Genomic DNA, 20,462 nt, shown 5'->3' on the forward strand with positions numbered 1-20,462 from the left:
TATGTTTTAGAAGACGTGGATTCAGGTCCCTTTGGTACCACTCATTCATTCCATAAGCTTGGGCCAGTCACTGGATCTTGACTTTTTTTGTAAAACTAGGGGTTCCGATAATGTGATTGCTAAGGCTTTTTGCAGCTTTGTGGGATTAAATATTAGCCACATTAAAGATAAAGATCAGATGATGTATTCTGTTTTGTTTTTTTTTTTTTTTTTTTTCTTTTGAATCATAAAAGACCTAGGTCTAGAGCAGTAGTTCTCAGCCAGAGGCGATCTTCCCCACCAGGGGACATTGGACAACACCTGGAGGCATTTTTTTGGTTGTCCAGACAGAAGTGAACAGGGGTTGCTGCTGTCGTCTGGTGTCCAGAGGGCAGGGGTGATGCTAATCATCCCATAATGCGCAGGAGAGCTCCCCACAACAAAGAATTATCTGGCCTCAAATGTCAATCGTGCCGAGCTTGAGAATCCCCGATGTAGATAAAGGCAGTAATTTCTACAATATATTCGATTCATTACAGTCTTCTTTCAGATGACCACGGCTTACCTCTTTTTCTTCCTCAATGTCATTCATTTTCTGTACATATTAAATATTTTATATCTAATTTATCAAGCCCATTAAATATTTTGCCTCGTATTAAAAACTATTTTGTTTATATATTTTAAAATAATTCCCTTTTTAATCCGGCTTTTAATTCTAAATACTCTTTTTCTTCCTAATTTCTGTCCTTTACCCTCCTGCCACCGTCCATTCAGCTCCCTCCCACCAGTGATCAGTCTCTTTCTGGCCCTTACTCCAGCCGCCTCCTCTGATCCACTGTGTTCCTTCTGGCCTGTGGTCACAGTGGGCAGCTGCAGCAAGGCAAAGAGGACATCCTAGTGGCAGAACAAGATTGCTTTCATCTTTTCCGTGTGTTTAGCATCAATCATGGAAAGATTTCTTGGCCTGGGGCCTTCTTCCTCTTGGCCGTGGTACCCACTGTAACCCAAACAGGATGTTCAAGTTAGGGGCTGGTGAGGAAGGTAGATGAAATAAATATTCAAGGGGAATGTGTCCAAAAGGGGCTGGAGGGTTCCTTTGTTTGTGCAGCCATAACAGTCTTGATTTCCCGCAGTGGTTCTTGCAGCTCATGAAACTATTTTCTATATAATTTTTGTACCTTTCAAGTACTTGTGTGCCTTTGAAAGACTTTTGATTTTTTGACAAAAATCAAAAAATTTCTGTCATACCCAACTTTTTTGATCAGAAATATGATCTCTCTAGCCCCCTTGGAAATGTTGGCATCTCCATGAAAGAGGTGGCTGGATGAAAAGGCTCATGGCTCGAAGGTGGGAAAGAAAAGGAAATACTGGGAAGGAGACTCAGTAATTACAGGACTGCGTCAGGGGTTTCTGGCTTGGTGTCTAGTCTAGAAACCAGTCACGTAGAGAATATGCCTCAGTGCCTGCTAGCTATGCTGGGGAACCTGACTGTGGTTATTGTGAACCGCTTCACTGCTTCAGAACGTCCTTCTTTTGTTTCTCTCCAGCGACAGTTGGGCAAGAACATCAAGTTTGGGCAGCCACCACCCAACGCCATTCCCATGAAGAAGGCAGACAGTGGCGAGGCTCGCTTCGAAGAGGACCCATTCCTCACCAGTCCTGTGGAAGTTGTGACTCAGCAAGACCTCATCCTCTCAGACACCGAGAACAAAGTAAAGCTCCTCCAGGGAATGACTTGATTGCTCACAAGGCCGGGAGGAGGCTGGGCAGTGGGCAGGGGTGTCAGTAAGCCCGGGGTCTGCAGGGTGGGGAGTAAGGTGGAAGAAGCTTTCCTGATGAGTAGCCCAGCACCTCTGGCACAAGTGCCTTGAGCTGCAGAGGGGCCCGCTGGGAAGAGGGGGAGGCGAGGGAGATGTGCCCTTTGCACTCCCTCTTCCCAGCGTCTTCCGCTTAACTCTTTGGAGACTCGGGCTGCCCTCACCCCTGAGCTGCACTGTCCCCTCTCTGCCATCACTGTGCATCCTGAGTGTTTCTTCCACGTCTTTGCTCTGCATCTGTGGCCATGTAACTGTTTGCTCTCCATCTGCAAACTGTTGAGCTCCTTGAGGACAGACTGGATCTTACACATCTGTCTCCCCAGGATATCATCACTGCTTGCTTAGGAGCACTGAATAATTACTTGTGGAACTGGACTGACGTGAAATGAGAAAAGAATGAAGCAGGTGCTGCACAAGAATAGAATATATCAAACCGACCAGCTTAAGTTTACTAAGTGTGCAAATTCATGTTGATCCAGCACTATCCTATCTAAATTTTGTCTCTTTTTATTTTTTTAGTTTAGTTATGATTGTGCTAGGTCTTTGTTGCCGTGTGTGGGCTTTCTCTAGTAGTGGTGAGCATGGGCTACTCTTCGTTGCAGTGCGAGGGCCTCTCACTGTGGTAGCTTCTCCTGTTGTGGAGCATGGGCTGTAGGCACATGGTCTTCAGTAGTTGCAGCACGCAGGCTCAGTAGTTGTGGATCGTGGGCTCTAAGGCTCTGACTCAGTTGCGGTGTACAGGCTTAGCCCACAGCATATGGGATCTTCCCAGAGCAGGGATCAAACGCATGTCCCCTGTATTGGTGGGCAGATTCCTATGCACTGTATCCCCAGAGAAGTCCATTCTTCTGACACTTTGAGAGAAGCACTCTGAGCAGATCCTGAAATAAGAGTCCCTTTAGCAGCAGCAGGAGTGCCTTCGGGCCTCATATGGGAAAAGGAGGGAAGGCCTCTTATGGGAAAAACAGTCCTACCTACCTACCGGTAGATAGAGAGTGGTTCTTAGCTGAGGCTCTGAGTCTTCCCATGCTTACAAGAAAGCATTCTCTGTGCTATGCCTACCACAGTGCCTGAAATGATGTTGGGTGTTACTAAAGTGCCCCTGGAAAAAGTCATACTAATTATCAGCTAATGCATCATAAGAATAGTAAGAAAGATAAGTGCTCTCCACGTTGTAGAGCAAAAGAAGGAAGGAGATAAAAGATGACAGTCTCTTTTGCTGTCTGTCTCTGCCTGGGCTCGGCCCTGATGCCCCCTGGCGCCCACACCTGAGGGTGGTAGGTGAAGCAGGCACAGAGCCCCTCTCTCTTGGCTGGTCCAACAGTCCTCATCTCCAGTCTCTTGAGTGCTGGGCAGGAACATCAGCCATCAGCCTTGATTCAGGGATTCCTCTGGACCAGAGCAACTGTCTTCCCTGTCACTGGATCTGATAAGCACAAGGCACAGTGGGCTGGGGGACAAGGTGGGTCGTTTGTTCAGCAGGTGCCCCCTCAGCCGAGGGGTCACAGTGTAAACCCAGGACCGCCATAGTGCAGTTTACATTCTCGTGAGAGGAGCGCCTCACAACAAACAACTCAGCAAATAGATATCACAATTTCGGATTAATAAAAATGCTGCCTAGGAAATGAAACCGGGTGATACAAAAGTGAGCAATGTGGTTGGAGAGGGGTTTGCTTCTTTAGATAAGGAAGTCAGATGGCCCTGAGAAGGTGTGGAGGGTGTTCTTGGCACAAGGAAGAACAAGTACAGACACCCAGAGACGGAACTCAGTTTGTCCTGAAGGAGGCACAGAAAGCAGGCTAGTGCGGATGAGGGTGAAGGGCGGCTGTGGATCACAGTGTAGATACTGGGTCATTCAGACCACGGGAGAAGGGGTGAATTGTTTTGAAAGTGATAGGAAACTGCTGAGAAATTTTTGAATTTATTTTTTATTATTATTATTTTTTTTTAATTTTATTTTTAAACTTTACAAGATTGTATTAGTTTTGCCAAATATCAAAATGAATCCGCCACAGGTATACATGTGTTCCCCATCCTGAACCCTCCTCCCTCCTCCCTCCCCATATTTTTTATTATTTTTATCTTAGTATCTTATTTTACCTTTTGACCGTGCCATGAGGCATGTAGGATCTTAGTTCCCTGACTAGGGATTGAACCCACACACCCCCGTATCCAAAGTGTGGAGTCTTAACCACTGGACCACCAGGGAAGTTCCCCTCTGAGTAATTTTCAGTAGGGCAGTGATACAATCTGATTTTATGTTTTCTAAAGATGCTTCTAAGTGTTGTGCAGAAAATGGACTGGGGTAGGGCGAGATGATGTTCTGGATCCGGAAGGGGCAGTGAGACCCTTTTGTAAACACAGGTGACAGGAGACAGCAGGTAGAGCTGGCACACGTGACGTGATATGCGTGATATACCCAGGACCTGCAAGGTGACTGCGATGTGAATCGTTAGCCTTTTTCTTCCTCTTCTCTCTTTTCCTCTCTCCCTCCCTCCCTTCCGCCAACGTTTTCTCGCCTCCTCTGGTCACCTACCTCCTCAGCACAGGCCTGTGTGTGCCACTGGAAGGGCCCCCTTGCTTTCTCATGGAGAAGAGGTCTGGCAGGTGAAGGGGGTGGAAGGCAGCCAGCCAGGCTGAAAGCTGTGAGGTCAGAGTTCTGCCTGGCTGGCGACAGGGCAGTCCCTGATTCTCTCAGCAGTGGGGAAACACATCAGGGACTGAGTTTGGAGCCTACGCAGATGGGAAATGAATTGAACTCTAGGGAGAGGGGAGTGAATACTGAGCCTCCGGAGCCCTGGTGGAATCCAGACACGAGCAGAGTCTCCACCGTGAACCTGCCAGCACCCTCTGCTCAGAGGAGGGGGTGGCCCTCCACACAGACGCTGGCTGCGTTTGCCCAGGACTTCCTGTGCTCCCGTTTGACTTGAGCACTCTCTCTGCCGTTCCAGTCCAGTGAGACGCCAAGTTCCCCAAGTCCTCTGAATCTGCCGGGAGCCAGAAGTGAGATGGAAGAGAAGGTAATGTGATTTGAACTTGTGTGCGTAGCTTCCTTAGTTTAACTTGTGTTTTTCTTTTTGTTGGGCGAGCTGCTGCCTCATTTTTCCATTCATAAATGCTGCCTTCATCTATTACTTTAAATCCCTTCAAAGTTCAACCAGTGGTAGATGTTGGCATCTGTTTCCATGGCAATGCAATAGCTGGAACTGAACCCTGCTCTGAAAAACTGCCACGCTCTCGCCAAGTCTGTTTGGAGTCTCAGGTGTCGGTAGTTTTCCTAACAGCCTCATGTATTAATACTTCAAGGCACTGGTAAGCCATTGAAAAAAACATTCAAGAATACCTGAAGTTGAAGAGCCTGTAAGGAAAGAGTATCCTTCTATTGTTGTTTAGTCGCTAAGTCATGTCCAGCTGTTTTGCGAGCTCACGGGCTGTAGTCCGCCAGGCTCCTCTGTCCATGAGATTTCCTAGGAAAGAATGCTGGAGGGGGTTGCCATTTCCTCCTCTAGGGGATTCCCAGCCAGGGGATGGAATCCACGTCTTAAATGTTTACGATTGGTCTCAGGTTGTGGTTTTTAAGTGACCATACATACCTGTGTTACAGAGCTGCAAGCGGTTCTGCAGTTCATCCTTTGAAGAACTGCCCTTCACGTTCTCACCTGGGGGCCTCCTCCTTTTCGCTTCCAGTGCGCCAGTGCCCTGTGACTCTGGCGTGATTGTGGCAAAGCATTTTTGCCGATAACACATCTTATGCCCTAGGTGGAGAACTTATTGTTCCTTCTTTCAATAAACATTTCTTCACTTATGTGTATTTCTGGTTTTTAACTTTTCGGCATTCCATTGAAACCTGTTCCAAAGGGGCTAAAGTAAGAGCTGAGGTGTGTGCACGTCTGTGGCAATGGAAGGCACTTAGAGTTACAGTGTTGTTAGCATAGCGATGAGCTTGTCCAGGGCTTAGCACACTACTGCTTATTTTAGGCCTTGTGGCCATAAGGTTGCAACTACCAGACTCTCCTTTGTTCCGCTCTTCTTTGTAGTACAAAAGCAGCCACGGGCAATGGTGTTGCTGTGTACCAGCAAGACTTTACCCAGACAGGACCCCTGACTATGTCTTACTGACCCCCGATCTAATCTAACCCACATATTATTCACAGTAGGAAAATTAGTCCCTGAGAGATTAAATGGCCTTTACCAGTTAATACGGATATCACTGGCAAAACAAATGCTCAGTGTCTTTTGGTTCTAAAAGCAGTGCTCACTTCACTGTGCCCATGAACCCCCTGCGCTTGACAGCATCTCCTGGCCAGGCTGGACCAGGAGCAGACTCTAACAAGGGCCGCCATGCTAGATTCCCTGCAGGCTCTTCTCTCATCTGGACTGACTGCATATTTTCAATCTCCACTGTAGGTTGCTCCAGTTAAACCGTCCCGGCCCAAGAGGCACCTTTCTTCTGCTGGCACCATCGAAAGTGTCAACCTGGATGCCATCCCCCTGGCCATCGCTCGACTGGATAACAGTGCTGCCAAGCACAAACTGTCCATTAAGCCAAAAAACCAGAGGGTGTCAAGGAAGCACAGGCGACTTGTCGGGGTATGTGTGGCCTGGCAGACATCCTGATGCTGCCTAGCGGGTGGTGCTGTGAGGCGCCTATGGAAGGAACTTGGTCTCTCCCTGTCGGGGATATGGCTCTGTTGCCGGCACAAGGGTGAATGGGCCCATTTCCTTTCCACCACCCTTTCTGACCTATTGCCCCCCATCAGTGGCTGGTGGACCTCAGAGAGAAAGGCTTCCTTCTGAGGGGCTCCAGACATTTTGCTTTGCAGCAGACAGATGGCTCACTTTCCTATGCCATAGCCTGAGTCAAAGTTTCTTCAGTTTGATTAGACTTCTGAGTCATAAGTTTCAGGGGACATTGATGACGTGCTAATCTTATTTTTCCTCACCTTTCTAATGCTGGGCTACTGGTTTTCCTATGATTATGCATGTGTATTAAGAAAAAAGAATTTGAGGATGACATATAGAGAGGAAACCCAACGGTTGAAGTTCTTCCCTGCCTGAGGTGACCTGTGTCTTTGGCTTGAACGTGGTCCCTCTTTCACGATTAGGAGGGCCACCCACATTGGTGAATGGGATTGTAAATAAAGGTGGCCTGTGCACAGGGAAAGCTAATTTTGTTTCCCTTACCCATGTTAGGATCGACAGAACGAGCACGGTGGCCTCCCGCATCAGCTGTCCCTGGACCAAAACGGACACCCTGGAGAAGACAAGCCAATCTGGCATGAAAGAGAGCCAGAGCCGCTGGACTTGGAGGAAGAGAAGCGACGCCAGGAAGAATACTGGCGAGAACTTGAGGCCAAGTGCAAACAGCAAAAGGCTGAAGCTGCGGAGAGGCGACGCATGGAAGAGCAGAGGCTCCAGGCTCTGGAGCGGAGGCTTTGGGAGGAGAATAGAAGGCAAGAATTCTTGGAAGAAGAGGAGGAGGAGGAAGAGGAAAGAGAAATACAGCTAGAGGTGAAGAAGAGGCAACGTGAAGAAGAAACGCAGAGCCTGGAAGAGCTGGGCTCCCAGGGCCCAGAGCAGAGGGAGGAAGAGGATGGAGGACTCCCGGAGGCCAAGGAGCCCGTGTGCCCAGAGGAAGAGGCGCAGCACCTGGGAAGATGCTCGATGCAGGAGGAGATGGAGGCTCGGAGCCAGCAGGAGGCCGAGAAGCTGCGGTGGAAGGAGGAGGAAAGAGAGTTGGAGGAACTCCGAAGGATGGAGGAGCTGGAGGAGCAGGGGTGGTGGGCAGCCGAGAGGCAGCAGCTGGAAGAGGAGGAGAGGCAGCGGGAGCTGGAGGAGGAAAAACGGATGGAGGAGCTCAGGAGGCAGGAGGAGCTCAGGAGGCTGGAGGAGCTCAGGAGGCTGGAGGAGCTCAGGAGGCAGGAGGAGCTCAGGAGGCAGGAGGAACTGGAGGCCCAGAGATGGCGGGAGGAGGAGGAGGTGAGGAAGAGGGAAGAACTGAAGAAGCGAGAAGACTTGGAGGCCAAGAAGAGGCAGGAAGTGGAGAAGAAGCTTCAGGAAGCACCGAGAGTGGAAGAGGAGAATCAGCCGCAGCTGGACCACAAAAGCGGCTTGAGGAGCCCATTTCAGAGCGACTTAGCAGAGAAAGCAGAAGAGCAAGATCACCCGAAACTCGAAAAGCTGAGAGAAAACTCCGAGAAACCGAGTATTTGGGTGAAGCAGAGCCACGAGGCCACTGAGACATCGGGGGAGCAGCCCAGAAAGCAGGGGGATGTTCCTGGGGATCGTGGTTGTGGACGGCAGGAAATGAGGGAAGAAACCAACATGCAGCCTCCCCAGAAGCAAGAGGCCCAGGTGGAAGAAATGCTGGCGCCAGGAGAGAAGAAGGAAGCTTTCACTCCAGAAACAGACAGAAAGCTGGAGGAACTCAGATGGCAGGAGGTGGATGAGAGGCAGACCATGCCCAGACCCTACACTTTCCAGGTGTCATCAGGAGGGAAACAAATTCTCTTCCCCAAAGTCAATCTGAGCCCGGTGAAGCCCGTGAAAGATGAGGGGCTCACCTCAGCTCCCCAAGAGCCCAAGGCCCCCAAAACCAGCCCGGCCTCCCACGCCCTGCCCTCAACCCTGAGCATCCCCCACACGGCCATCCTGGTCACCGGAGCCCAGCTCTGCGGCCCGGCCGTCAACCTGAGCCAGATCAAGGACACTGCGTGCAAGTCTCTCCTGGGCTTGTCGGAAGAAAAGAAGCTGGTGGATGTCCCGACCCTGGAAAACCCACCCCGAGCCCTGGGGGAACCCCGGGCAGGCAGTGCGAAGACCAGGCCCCCACCAGAGTCTACAAGCAGCGCAGCCGCGCTCGCTGAATGGGCCTCCATTCGATCCCGAATCCTGAAGAGCTCAGAGAGTGACCAGCGTGGCGAGAGAGAGCAGTCTCGGGCCGGGGATGAGCACATGCCCAGGGGCCGGTGTGATTCCCGCGGAAACCTCCGGAGGACCCCGCCCGTAAATGCCAAATTCTCCATTAAACCTGCCTGGCAGAAGTTCTCCGATGGGGGTGGGGAAGGGGAGAGCATCAGGAAAAGACCCGGGCCGGGACCCAGCGAAGAGGCCATGCCCCAGCCCCCTGCTGCTGATACTAAAGAGGCCCTGAAAGATGCAGAGAAACCCAGGGCACACCAGGAGCCAACAGACACCACAGAGGGGTGCAAATTTGCCAAAGACCTTCCATCTTTCCTCGTTCCAGGCCTCCCTTACCCTCCACAGAAAGCAGTGGCCCAGGTGGAGCCTGTGACCACTTCAGACGGCCAGATCACAGATGGAGCAGGAAAGTCAGAGCCCACGATGCCAGGTGGGGAGGATAAAGCTTCCCTTTTCGGAATAAAATTGAGAAGGACCAACTACTCCCTGCGCTTCCACTGCGACCAACAAACAGAACAGAAGAAGAAGAAAAGGCACAGCAGCACAGGGGACAGTATGGATGGGGCGCCGTCAGCCCCAGGGAGCACACATGCAGAGCCAGAGACGGAGGCTGCAGCCCTCAAGCCTGGCCCCTTGCTCCCCCCAGAGAGGAAGCCAGCCCCGGCCCCCTGGAAGGACTCCTCTGAAAGCCCTCCCAGCCTCTCTCCTCCTGTGGCCCAGCCCGGGCCCCCACTGGCAGGTAGCCAGCCCCCGGCTCCGGAGCAGGACAAGACAGCAAACAGGTTGCCCCTGTCCCAGAAGCCAGCCCTGGCCCCCAAGCCTACGGGCCAGACCCCACCACCTTCCCCGCTCTCCAAGGTGAGCAGGCCCTACTTGGTGGAGTTGCTGACTCGCCGGGTGGGGAAGCCCGAGATGGAGCCCAGCGAGCCGTGCAAGGAGGGCCGGGACAGTGGCTGGCCGCCCTCACCCCCGCCGCCTGAGGAGAGAAAGGAGCAGAAGCGGGATAAGGAGGAAGAGGTGGAAACCGAGAGGAAACCGGCTTCCCCAGTGCCATCCACTGGGCAAGAGAAGCCTGTCCCAACACCGGAGGCGGGGAGGAAAGGTGGGTAGCTGTAGATCGCAAAGCTCTGCCTCTCTCCAGCCTCCTGAGTCACAGCTAAAGGCAGAACTGCCCAGGGCTGGAGGTAGCCCCTGGAGCTGTTGTTGGAGCACTTTCCTTAATTAGAGGCTGGTGCCCCGTTCCCCAGGGGCCATGACTCCTGAGTCAGAGTGAGGCTCTGTACTTGTCTTCACAGTTTTGGAAACGTGGACTGACTTGCGTGTCTGCAGCTCACACCCATTAGTGACCCTTACTTACACAAGTAGTAAGTTAGAGATGCTGCACAGACTGATATACTTTAGGATGACAGTGAAATTGTTAGTCACTTAGTGCTGTTCAATTCTGTGGGACCCCATGGACTGTAACCCACCAGGCTCCTCTGTCTATGGGATTCTCCAGGCAAGAATACCAGAGTTGATAGCCATGCACTTCTCCAGGGGATCTTCCCAACCCAGGGATCCAACCTGGATCTCTGCATTACTGGCCAATTCTTTACTGTCTGAGCCACTAGGAAGCAGGTGTCATTAATCTTTATGAGGGGCCTGTACAGTGACGATAAAGACTGGTTTCTTACCCCAGTGTGTGCGCTCTGTTTCTGGGCAGTAGCGACAGAAACTAAGGTGGGACCTTAGGGGACTTTTAACTAGCCCCGCAAGGAGCCGCAGTGTGCATAATCAACTTTGTCTGTTTATGCACAAGGCCCTGCATATGCATATGTGGGGCCCTGGCCCCACCAGCTTGCTACTGTGAAGCTCTCTGGTAAGGAAATTTTAGGGCAACCCTTACTCCTGGCTGCCCCTCGTGTTTCTTCATACTGGATGTTTGGGGCAGTGTGGTGATCACTTGGTTTGACTTTGGGGCCCCAAAAACCTTCCTCTGATACTTTTTGGTTTTGCAGAGTAGGTGGTCAGGTTTGAGTCATAGCCCAAAATTTGCTCCTCAGGTTTTTCTAGGGAAAGTTTAGTTAATTGTTTAGATTTGGGGTGGGTTTTACAGAGATAAGAACTCCCTCAGGGACATGGGTTTGGTTACTTGCCTTATGGAAGACCCTGTCGTCCTTTTTAACCAAGCTGTCCTTGGCTCCCTGGACTGGCACATTGATCAGCAGCACCAGGTCATAACTCCCTATTGGTTTCTGTTTGTCCTCCCAAAGAGGAGCCCATTTTCAGGTTTTTGTTGTTGTCTTACCTCTGCACTGGGCTCTAGGGGTTAGCTGCAGTCCCCACAAGCCTGTTAAGAGCTGTGCCTTAGATTCCCTGTGGTCTTCTGGACATAAGCCCCGTTGGCTTTCAGAACTAGGTGTTTTGGGGGCCGGTCACTGAAGTAGAAGTCTTAAAAGCTGAGGTCCAGAGGTGGGGGTCCAAATCCTTTGCTTCTCAGAGAGAGAGTGGGCATTCCACTGAGTTCCCTCCTGGTTGTGGATCACTGTGCCCGGGGATGGGGTTTATGGTGAGATTGTGTCTCAGTCTCTTCTACCCATTTCCATGGATGGTTTTTGTTTCTGTTCCCCTGATGTGCTGGAGTCAGTCAGCTAGTTTCTGGATCTCTTTACAAAGGAATTGTTCTGTATGTGACTGTAAACTTGGTTGTCTGTGGGAAGAGTGGAGCTCGGGATCTTTCTACGTCACCATCTTGAAGCAGAACCGCTGTTTTCAGTTTTGACTTGAAGCTTTTGTGTTGTTCCCTTTTGTGGTACCATCAGAGCTCCTCTCACAGCTGACCCGCTCTCTGATTCTCCTATCTTCTCCCAGAGAAACAACGCCCTATTTCCTGCTGCTCTGTCTTAGAGAGAGTCTTCTAATTTTTACTAAAACCTGTTGCTGCCCCTGTTTTCTTTCTCAGTATTGAGATTCTGGGCTGACAGTCTCTGCTAACTGGATTTTTCTTTATTTGGTAGAAAAGAAGTGTGAGAGCAAGGACCACATGGTGGTCTCTACCTGAGACTGTTGGGGTTTTACACTACAACTCCAGGCCTGGGCTGACCAAATTCTTTAGCTGAACGCCTATCAGGATAAAAGTGTTAAGCCTGGACCTCCAAATTATTTGTTAATTGTATGTATATAGTGCCATCATTAGCTAAAACCCATGGAGCACCGCATGTACTGAGGCTGAGATTCACTGAAACAACAATGGATGTAAGTCCACATTGCTCATGGTGCAGATTTTTATTTTATTGGGCCAACTTCTTGTCAGATCTGATTGCTTCACGGAGTATCAGGCAAAGAACGTGACAGCTTTGCTGTGTTCCTATGCTTGCATTATCAGTAGTATGTTTAATCTGTGTTTGTTTGCTGGAATTTCATTATACCATCTGTCCATTTCATAAGAGATCATTTGCTTCAAAGAAGATAGGATATGTCATAAACTCACTGAACTGCAGATCCTTAGTACAAGTGAGCGAAGCAAGTGAGGACACGCGTACAAGCTCTCTCCCTGCATCACATCACAGGGCTTCCAGCTTCCCTTGAGTCTGTCTGTATTTTCTATTTTTTAAAAAATTGAAGTGCAGTTGGTATACAATATTGTGCCAGTTTAAGGTGTATAGCCTAGTGATTGATTTTTTGTGTATTTTGTTTGCAGATTATATTCCATTATAGGTTATTATAGGATATTGGGTACAATTCCCTGTGCTGTACAGTAGACCCTTGTTGCTTCCATATTTTCTGTACAGAAGTTTGTATCTGTTAGTCCTTTACTTCTAATTTATCCCTCCCACCTCTCTCTCGCCTTTGGTAACCATAAATTTGTTTTCTTTGCCTATGAATCTGTTTCTTTTTTGTATAGCCATTTGTATTATTTTTTTTAGATTATGCATATCATATAGTATTTGTCTTTCTCTGACTTTTTTCACTAAGCATAATATTCTGTAGGTCCATCCATGTTACTGCAAAAGGCAACATTTCATTTGTTCTTATGACAGTAATATTCCACTGTGGCTCCTCTTCCATAAGACAAACAGAAACCAATAGGGAGATATGGTCTTTACACTGCTGATCAACATGCCAGTCCAGGAAACCAAAAAGATGTGGTGTGTGTATATATATGTACTCGTGTATACATATGCGTGCTAAGTCGCTTCAGTTGTGTCTGACGCTTTGCAACCCTATGGACTGTAGCCCGCCAGGCTTCTCTGTCCAACGGGTTCTGCAGGCAAGGATACTGGAGTGGGTTGCCATGCCCTCCTCCAGGGGATCTTCCCAACACAGGGATAGAACCAGCATCTCTCACATCTCCTGATTGGCAGGTGGGTTCTTTACCACTAGCGCTACCTGGGAAGCCTGTGTATACACATGTATGTGTGTGTATTGTGTGAGCCCATATATAAACATACAATATAGACACACTCCACATCTTCCTAAGTCAGTTATCTGTTGACAGGCACTTTGGTTGCTCCCACATCTGGACTATTATAAATAATGCTTCTATGAACATTGAGGTACCTGTATCTTTTTAAATTAGTTTTCATTTTTTCCACATATATACCCAGGAGTGGAATTGCTGGATCATGTGGTAGTTCTATTTTTAGTTTTTTAAAGAACCTCCATAGTGGTTTTTTATAAAGTTCTCCACAGTGATGACACCAATTTACATTTCCACCAACAGTGTAGGAGGGTTCCTCTTTTTCCATATCATCTCCGATATTATCTATAGACTTTTTGATGACAACCATTCTGACCTGTGTGAGGTTGTGTCTCATTGTGGTTTTGATTTGCATTTCACTAATAATTAGCAATGTTGAACATCTTTTCATGTGCCTGTTAGTGATTTGTGTATCTTTTTTGGGAAAATATCTATGTAGGTCCATTAAAAAAAAAAATTTATTTGTGGCCACGCTGGGTCTTTGTTGCTGCATGTGGGTTTTCTCTAGTTGTGGTGAGCAGGGTCTACTTTTCATTGCTGTTGGCAGGCTTCTCATTGCAGCGGCTTCTTTTGTTGCGGAACATAGGCTGTAGGTGTGTGGGCTTCAGTAGTCTCGGCTCGGGGGCTCTAGAGCTTGGACTCAGTACTTGGGGTGCGTGGACTTAGTTGCTCCACAGCATGTAGGATTTTCCCGGACCAGGGATCAAACCCATGTCCTTTGCATTGGCAGGTGGATTCTCAACCACTGGACCATCAAGAAAGTTCTCAGGTCCATTTTTTAATTGGGTTGTCCTTTTTTGTTTTCCTATTTTTTTTTTGTGGCCATGCTGCATGTCATGCAGGATCTTAGTTCCCTGACCAGGGATCAAACCCGTGCCCCCTGTAATGAAAGCATTAGTCCTTTGACATTTAACATAAAGTAATTATTGATAAGTATGTACTCATTACCATTTTAATCTTTGTTTTCCAGTAATTTTTATAGTTCTTTGTTCATTTCTTTTTGTTTTTCCTTTTGTGGTTTGATGCTTTTTTTTTGTAACGTGCTTCAGTTTTTATTTTTGGTTTTTGTGAATCTGTTATATGTTTTTGATTTGTGGTTATGATGGAGTTCATGTATGTTGACCCATGACTGTATCTGCTTGCTTTAAACTGATAGTCATTCAAGTTCAAATACATTTTAAAAGATCTAGTTTTATACTCTCCTCCCTCATGTTTTGTGATTTTGCTGTCCTGTTTTACATCTTCATGCTTATCCTTTTACTATTTATTATAGTTATAATTGCTTTTACACTTGTTTGTTTTTTGATCTAAGTACTGGATTTTTTGGGGGGCTTCCCTGATGCCTCAGTGGTAAAGAATCCACTTGCAATGAAGGAAATACAAGAGACTCGGGTTTGATCTCTGGGTCGGAAGATCCCTGGGGGAGGAAATGGCAACCTGCTCCAGTATTCTTGCCTGGGAAATCCCATGGACAGAGGAGCCTGGTGGGCTCCAAAGGGTCACAAAGAGGTGGACACAACTGAGCACACACACTGGATTATTTGGGTGATCTTCAGTTCTTACTGAAGGTTTGCCTTTCCTGTCATGATTTTCCCTTTCCTAGAAATTCTTCTCTTCTATTTAGAGAAGAAACTTCAGTATTTCTGTTAGAGTAAATTTATTATTGCTGAATTCTTTTTAGTTTTTGCTTGTTTGAGAAATTCTTTCTCCTTCTATTCTAAATGATCATTTTATTGGGTAGAGTATTCTCAGTTCCAAGTTTTGACCTTTCAAGACTTTAAATATATCACTCCACTCCCTTGGGGCCTCCAAAGTTTCTGCAGAGAAATCAGCTGATAACCTTACTGGAATCCCCTTGTAAATGACTGTTTTTCTCTTGTTGCCTTTAGAATTCTCTAACTTTTGCCATTTTAATTATGATATGTCTTGTTGTGGTTTTGTTTGGATTCATTTTGTTTGGGACCCTCCAAGCTTCTTGTACCTGGATTCCTGTTTGCTTCTTTAGCTTTGGGAAGTTTTCAGCCACTGTTTTTTCAAATACATTTTCAATCTTCTTTCTCTTTTCTCCTTCTTAGAACCCCTATTATAAACAGGCTTGCAAGTTTTATATATACCATAGATCTTGTATGTTGCTTTCATTTTCTTTTTAATTTATTTTTTCTGTCTTGTGTTCTGATTGGGTGGTTTTCATTATTCTGTCTTCCAGGTTACTTATTCTTTGTCTTTTAGCTGGCTATTCATTGGTCTTAGATTGCCTTTTTTTTTTTTTAATCTTGGCAATTATCTATTTTTAATTGGTTCATCTTTACAATCTCTAGTTCCTTGTTACAGTGACCTGAATTTCTATTAGTAATCTTTCTTAATTCAGTTAACATTTTTACTATCACTGTTTTGAACTGGGGTTGGGTAGACTGGTGAGCTCTGTTTCATTATTTCAGGGAATTTCTCTTGCTTTTTTAACTGGGAGTAGTTCCTCTGCCTTTTCATTTTACTTTATGAATTTAGGAGAAACATTATCTGTTGTGGTCTTGGAGTATTTTTACATGGGTGCATCCCTGTATGGATTATGTGTGCCCAGCGTCTTTGGTATGAAGGCTGGGTTGATACGGATGCCAGCCACGTTTTCCCTCAAGTTGTGCTGGCCATTATCACCTTGAGGAGGGGGTGTGTACTGGGGGATCTAGAGCCCATGTGGGATGTGAGATGGGACTTCTCCTCTGCTCTGTGGCTGTTGCCACACTTTCAGCAGGGAGGTCTGCTCTGCAGTCGTTAGAGTAGCCTTGTGGGTCAGGCTTGATCAGGCTCTGTTCTCCTTGAGTGCATGCCCTGCTCCAAAGGAGGGGATTGCCGAAACAAGTGAAGCCCGTGCATTCACAGAGGACCTACACACCTATGTAGGTGCTCTGCTCATACTCAGCCCAGGGTTCTGTCCCTTCCTCGTTGTGTTCATCCCAGATCTAGTGGATGGCTGTGGAGTGGAGAGACTCTGGCTGCAGGAATTGAGATGGCTACGCTGCCACAAGAAATCTGGCTGCCTCTGTGGCACTTTTCTCCCAGGGTGGTCTGCTCCAGAACCAGCACTGAACTGCAGTGAGGTGTGGCTGGGGCTTTCTGGCCAGGCTGGGAGACAAAACTGCAGCAGGCTTCTGGGGGGTCACCCAACCACATGCTGACAATGGCCACCACCCCATCCAGATCACATCCCAGGGCCCCCAGTCTGTCTCTGAGCAGCTAGACTAAGTCTTTTCCCAGGGGACAGTTGGCCCAGGTCACACGCCAAACTGTGGTGTGGAGTAAGGCTGAGGAGTTCACCCAGCTCAGACTGGAGAGTGCAGCAGGCTGGCAGCCAGCAGTGCAGAGCTCTCTCCACTTTGTTGACAAGCCAGTACATGCACCATCCTCATGAGTAGGTCTCTGCTTCTCCAGCCTTCTGTCCCAGAGGTTCTCCCAGCAGCCAAGGGGACTTGTCTCCTCCACAAAAGATACTAGGACTGGGATGCCCAGTCTGTGGCTCAATCTGTTAGCTCCCCAGACTGAGGGTCCCTGAACAGGGATCAAACCCATGCCCTCTGCAGTGGAAGTGCAGAGCTCTAACCACTGGATAACCAGAGAATTCCCAAGAACACTTACTTTTGTAGAGCATTTACTATATGCCAAACACTGTTCTAAACGTTTTCACACCCAGGACCCCTTTTAATCTTCACATCAGCCTGATGAGGCCTGTGCCATTCTTGAGTCTAGTTTATGGATTAGAAAATGAAAGCTTGGAGAGGTTAAGTAGCTTTTCTGGGGTCACATAAAGTCAAACTCAGATCTGCTCAATTCCAGAGCCCAATTACTCAACCTCTGATCCTCTCCACCTGGGAAGCTTGTTGCCCCGACTTGGAGAGGCAAGACAGTCCACCATGGTAAGAGCACAGACTGGAAGTCAGAAGTCCTTGGCTCAGGCTTCAGCTGTGCACTAAATGACCATGGTCACTGCCCTTGATGGCTTTGGACTCGAGTACTCACATCTATAAAATGAGGGCAATGGGCCAAAACCACTGTTTCTCACTGTCTTCCTCTGAGTCCTGGTGCCCTTAGCAGCCCCACTAAGCAGAGCAGTGCCCCCTTTTCCTCTTTCATACGTTCGGTCCACTTGTTTCATCAGGGGACAGTGTGGGGTTGGGGCTGGGGGAGGAGGAAGTTCCATTGAAAAAATAAATTTTAAAAAGCAATAAAAAAAAGAACAGTCAAATAACTACCTGGGTCCTCTGTAGGCCAGATGTTTTTTGACAGTGGAGACGATTTTTTCTTCCATTTTGAGGAAAGAGAAATGTTCCTGTTTTTTTCCATTGAAGATGCTACTTTCCCGCCCAGGGTAGTCACTCAGGCGTTGGCACGCTGTGTCAGAAAGGGATGGCTGACTATTTCTTGGGCTGATTAATATGTCACAGTTTTAGGGGATGAGGGACTGAGATGAGTGAGCAGTTAGTTTCAGGGCAAACCTGCTTTTTGTCTTGACTGATTCTGTGGCGGGGTGGGGTGTGGGTCCCACATAGCCAAGCTGGTGTCAGTTCAACTCAGTTCTGATTCTCTACTGGAGACATCATTAGAGTCCACAGGTTATGGGCTCAGTCCTACCAGACTGCCCCCAAACTAGATGCCAATTGCAAATCCACGTTGTTCAGTTAGTTTGCTAGAAGATCTCACATAACTCAGGGAAACATTTTACTTACGAGGTTATCAGTTTAACGTTTATATGTGTGCTGTGCTTAGTCATTTCTGATTCTCTGTGACCCTTTGGATGGTAGCCCACCAGGCTCCTCTGTCCATGGGATTTTTCAAGCAAGAATACTGGAGTGGGTTGCCATTTCCTTCTCCAGATGTTCCTGACCCAGGGATTGAACCTGCATCTCGTGTGTCTCCTGCATTGTTAGATTCTTCACTTGCTGAGCCATCAGGGAAACCTGTGTGTATACACACACACACACGCACACATACATAAAAGTTTATATATATATATATAAAGAATATAACTCAGATGGAAGAGATGAAGAGGGCAAGGTATGGGAAATGGGCATAGAGCTTCCATGCTTTCCGAGCTAGTCACTCTCCAGCACCTCTATGTGTTCTCAGCTCAGAAGCTCTCCAGACTAGTCCTTTTGAGTATTTATGGACGCTTCATTACAGAGTTGTGATCAATTAAGTCATCAGCCACTGATGACTGAACTTAGCCTCCAGCCCCTTGCCCCTCCCCAGAGCTTGAGGGTGGGACTCAAAGTTCTAACCCTCTGATCACATGGATACTGCCAACCAGACTCCATCTTTACATGCTTCCCAGGAATCACCTCATTTAGCAGAACAAAAGAGACCTTTATGCTCTCATCAGTTAGGAAATTGCAAGGGTTTTAGGAATTCAGTGCCAGAAACAGGGACAAAGATCAAATATGTATGTATTATAGTATATCACAATATCAGTCTTTTCTCCCCCCATAGAAAAGCCAATGCTTCAGAGCAGACACTCCTTAGATGGCTCCAAACTTGTGGAGAAGGTTGAGACCGCGCAGCCACTGTGGATAACGCTGGCACTGCAGAAACAGAAGGGGTTTCGGGAGCAGCAGGCAACTCGGGAAGAGAGGAAGCAGGCCAGGGAGGCCAAACAGGCAGAGAAGCTCGCCAGAGAACAAGTAAGTAGCCTGGTCTTCGGCTTTAACTCTGAGCTTGGCTCACTCTCTCTTTTATTTTTTGAGCACCACAAGGCTCGTGGGGTCTTAGTTCCCTGACCAGGGATTGAACCGAGGCCCTGGCAGTGAAAGTGCCAAGTCCTAACTACTGGACAGCCAGGGAACTTCCAAGCTTGGCTTTCTTTTAGTTCAGGATTTAAAACAACAGTAATGAGAAAAGGCTGGTCAGGAATGGTGGAAAATATTTAGATAGTAGAGCAGTAAATCAGTTGACCACTGTTAAGCCAAAGAGGTATTTTCAGTTAGAAATTTGATTTGGTTTCCTTATGCTCTTAGGTTAACCTGATTTGGCAGAATCCTCGCACACAACAGTTATATGAAAAATAACAAAAATAACTTTCTTTTAAGCAGTGGGTCGAGAGGAAATTAGGAGTCTTGCTCTGTGGCTCTGATTGTATAGTTTGATGGGACTCTTCCGGGAAAGCCTGTAGCATCCCCTCTTTGAGACATTTGACTGAGCTGCTCCGTGGCTGGGGGCCAGGGTTGAGCACACACTGCTCCCTGTGCAGTCTGGCTCCTCCTCTGGGAGCAGAAGATGGGGGCCAGCTGAGGGAAACCTCCAAGCGGCTTTGCCTTGCATGGTCGGTCCTTCTCTGTCTTTAGGATGAATACATGCTTTCCTTGGCTTTCTGTCCATGCAGGTCAGTGTCACCCCACAGCCTGGAAGCAGCAGCGTCAGCAGAGCTGGTTCCCTGCACAAGCCCACCACTCAGCCAGAAGAGAAGAAGCCAGAGACACCAGTGTCCAGGCTTGAGCGCAGAGAACAACTTAAAAAGGCCAACACTCTTCCTACATCAGTGACAGGTAGAGAGAACAGGTCCATTTCTACTTAAGTGTACTTAAAGGTTTTTTTCCCTTAAAGCGTGTTTTATTTCCTCCAGTGTAGAAACTAGCACAGCATTTTAGGCATTTCAGAGCACAAGCTGTCTTGCCACCCCATTCATAAACTCTGACATGGATAAATATCATCAGAAACATACCCACTATCAGTGGGGTGATGATACACATTTAACAGTCAGGTCTTCAGGGATTAGAGATACCTGTGATTTGTAGTATTTGTCCTTTTCTGTGGTGTAAATACTCCCAACCATGGCTAATTTCAGATTACCAATGTGATATCAAGTGGCTTGTTAAATTCCTGAGCCTTTAACAAGGTGATATGAGCCTTCTCCACCTCCATTGCCTGTGGTCCAACAAGATGAGGTTTTTTGACTTCCTGTAGCAAGGAAGACTGCATACCATAAGAACCGTCTAAACAAAAGATGAGACAAGTTTATATTAGGATGTGAGGAAAGGGTGAATTTTAGGTAGAATTTAAATGGAGCCAGTGTTTTTTGATAGTCTCAAAGCCAAGTAGTTGACATCAAGCCTGAGCTGAAAAGCGGATTCAGGAGCCTGTTTCCTTTGACGCCACATACTTAAGACCAGTGTGAAAAAGCTGTATGAGAAATCCCCTACCTGGAGCTCTGCCCTGGCTAGAAATGGAAACTGCTTCTCTGAATCATGGTGAGCCAAGTGGCTCAGATGCTCCAGGCAAAAGTGGGCTGGCCCCTTCTCACT

General features: G+C 47.8%; 1 protein-coding gene across 3 annotated transcripts in view; it reads left to right on the top strand.

Moving 5' to 3' along the window:
* CRACD (capping protein inhibiting regulator of actin dynamics) overlaps positions 1-20,462 on the top strand; it is a 288,315-nt gene that overhangs the window by 263,676 nt on the left and 4,177 nt on the right. For all 3 annotated transcript variants that reach the window (XM_055588637.1, XM_055588638.1, XM_055588639.1), the window contains 6 exons: positions 1,527-1,691; positions 4,748-4,816; positions 6,204-6,386; positions 6,990-9,819; positions 18,655-18,845; positions 19,544-19,706. In XM_055588637.1, coding sequence (XP_055444612.1) covers positions 1,527-1,691; positions 4,748-4,816; positions 6,204-6,386; positions 6,990-9,819; positions 18,655-18,845; positions 19,544-19,706 — 3,601 coding nt within the window. The remainder of the gene's footprint in view (positions 1-1,526; positions 1,692-4,747; positions 4,817-6,203; positions 6,387-6,989; positions 9,820-18,654; positions 18,846-19,543; positions 19,707-20,462) is intronic.

The sequence above is a fragment of the Bubalus kerabau genome, chromosome 7 (assembly GCF_029407905.1).
Source record: "Bubalus kerabau isolate K-KA32 ecotype Philippines breed swamp buffalo chromosome 7, PCC_UOA_SB_1v2, whole genome shotgun sequence".
In the NCBI taxonomy this organism is placed as follows: Eukaryota; Metazoa; Chordata; class Mammalia; order Artiodactyla; family Bovidae; genus Bubalus; species Bubalus kerabau.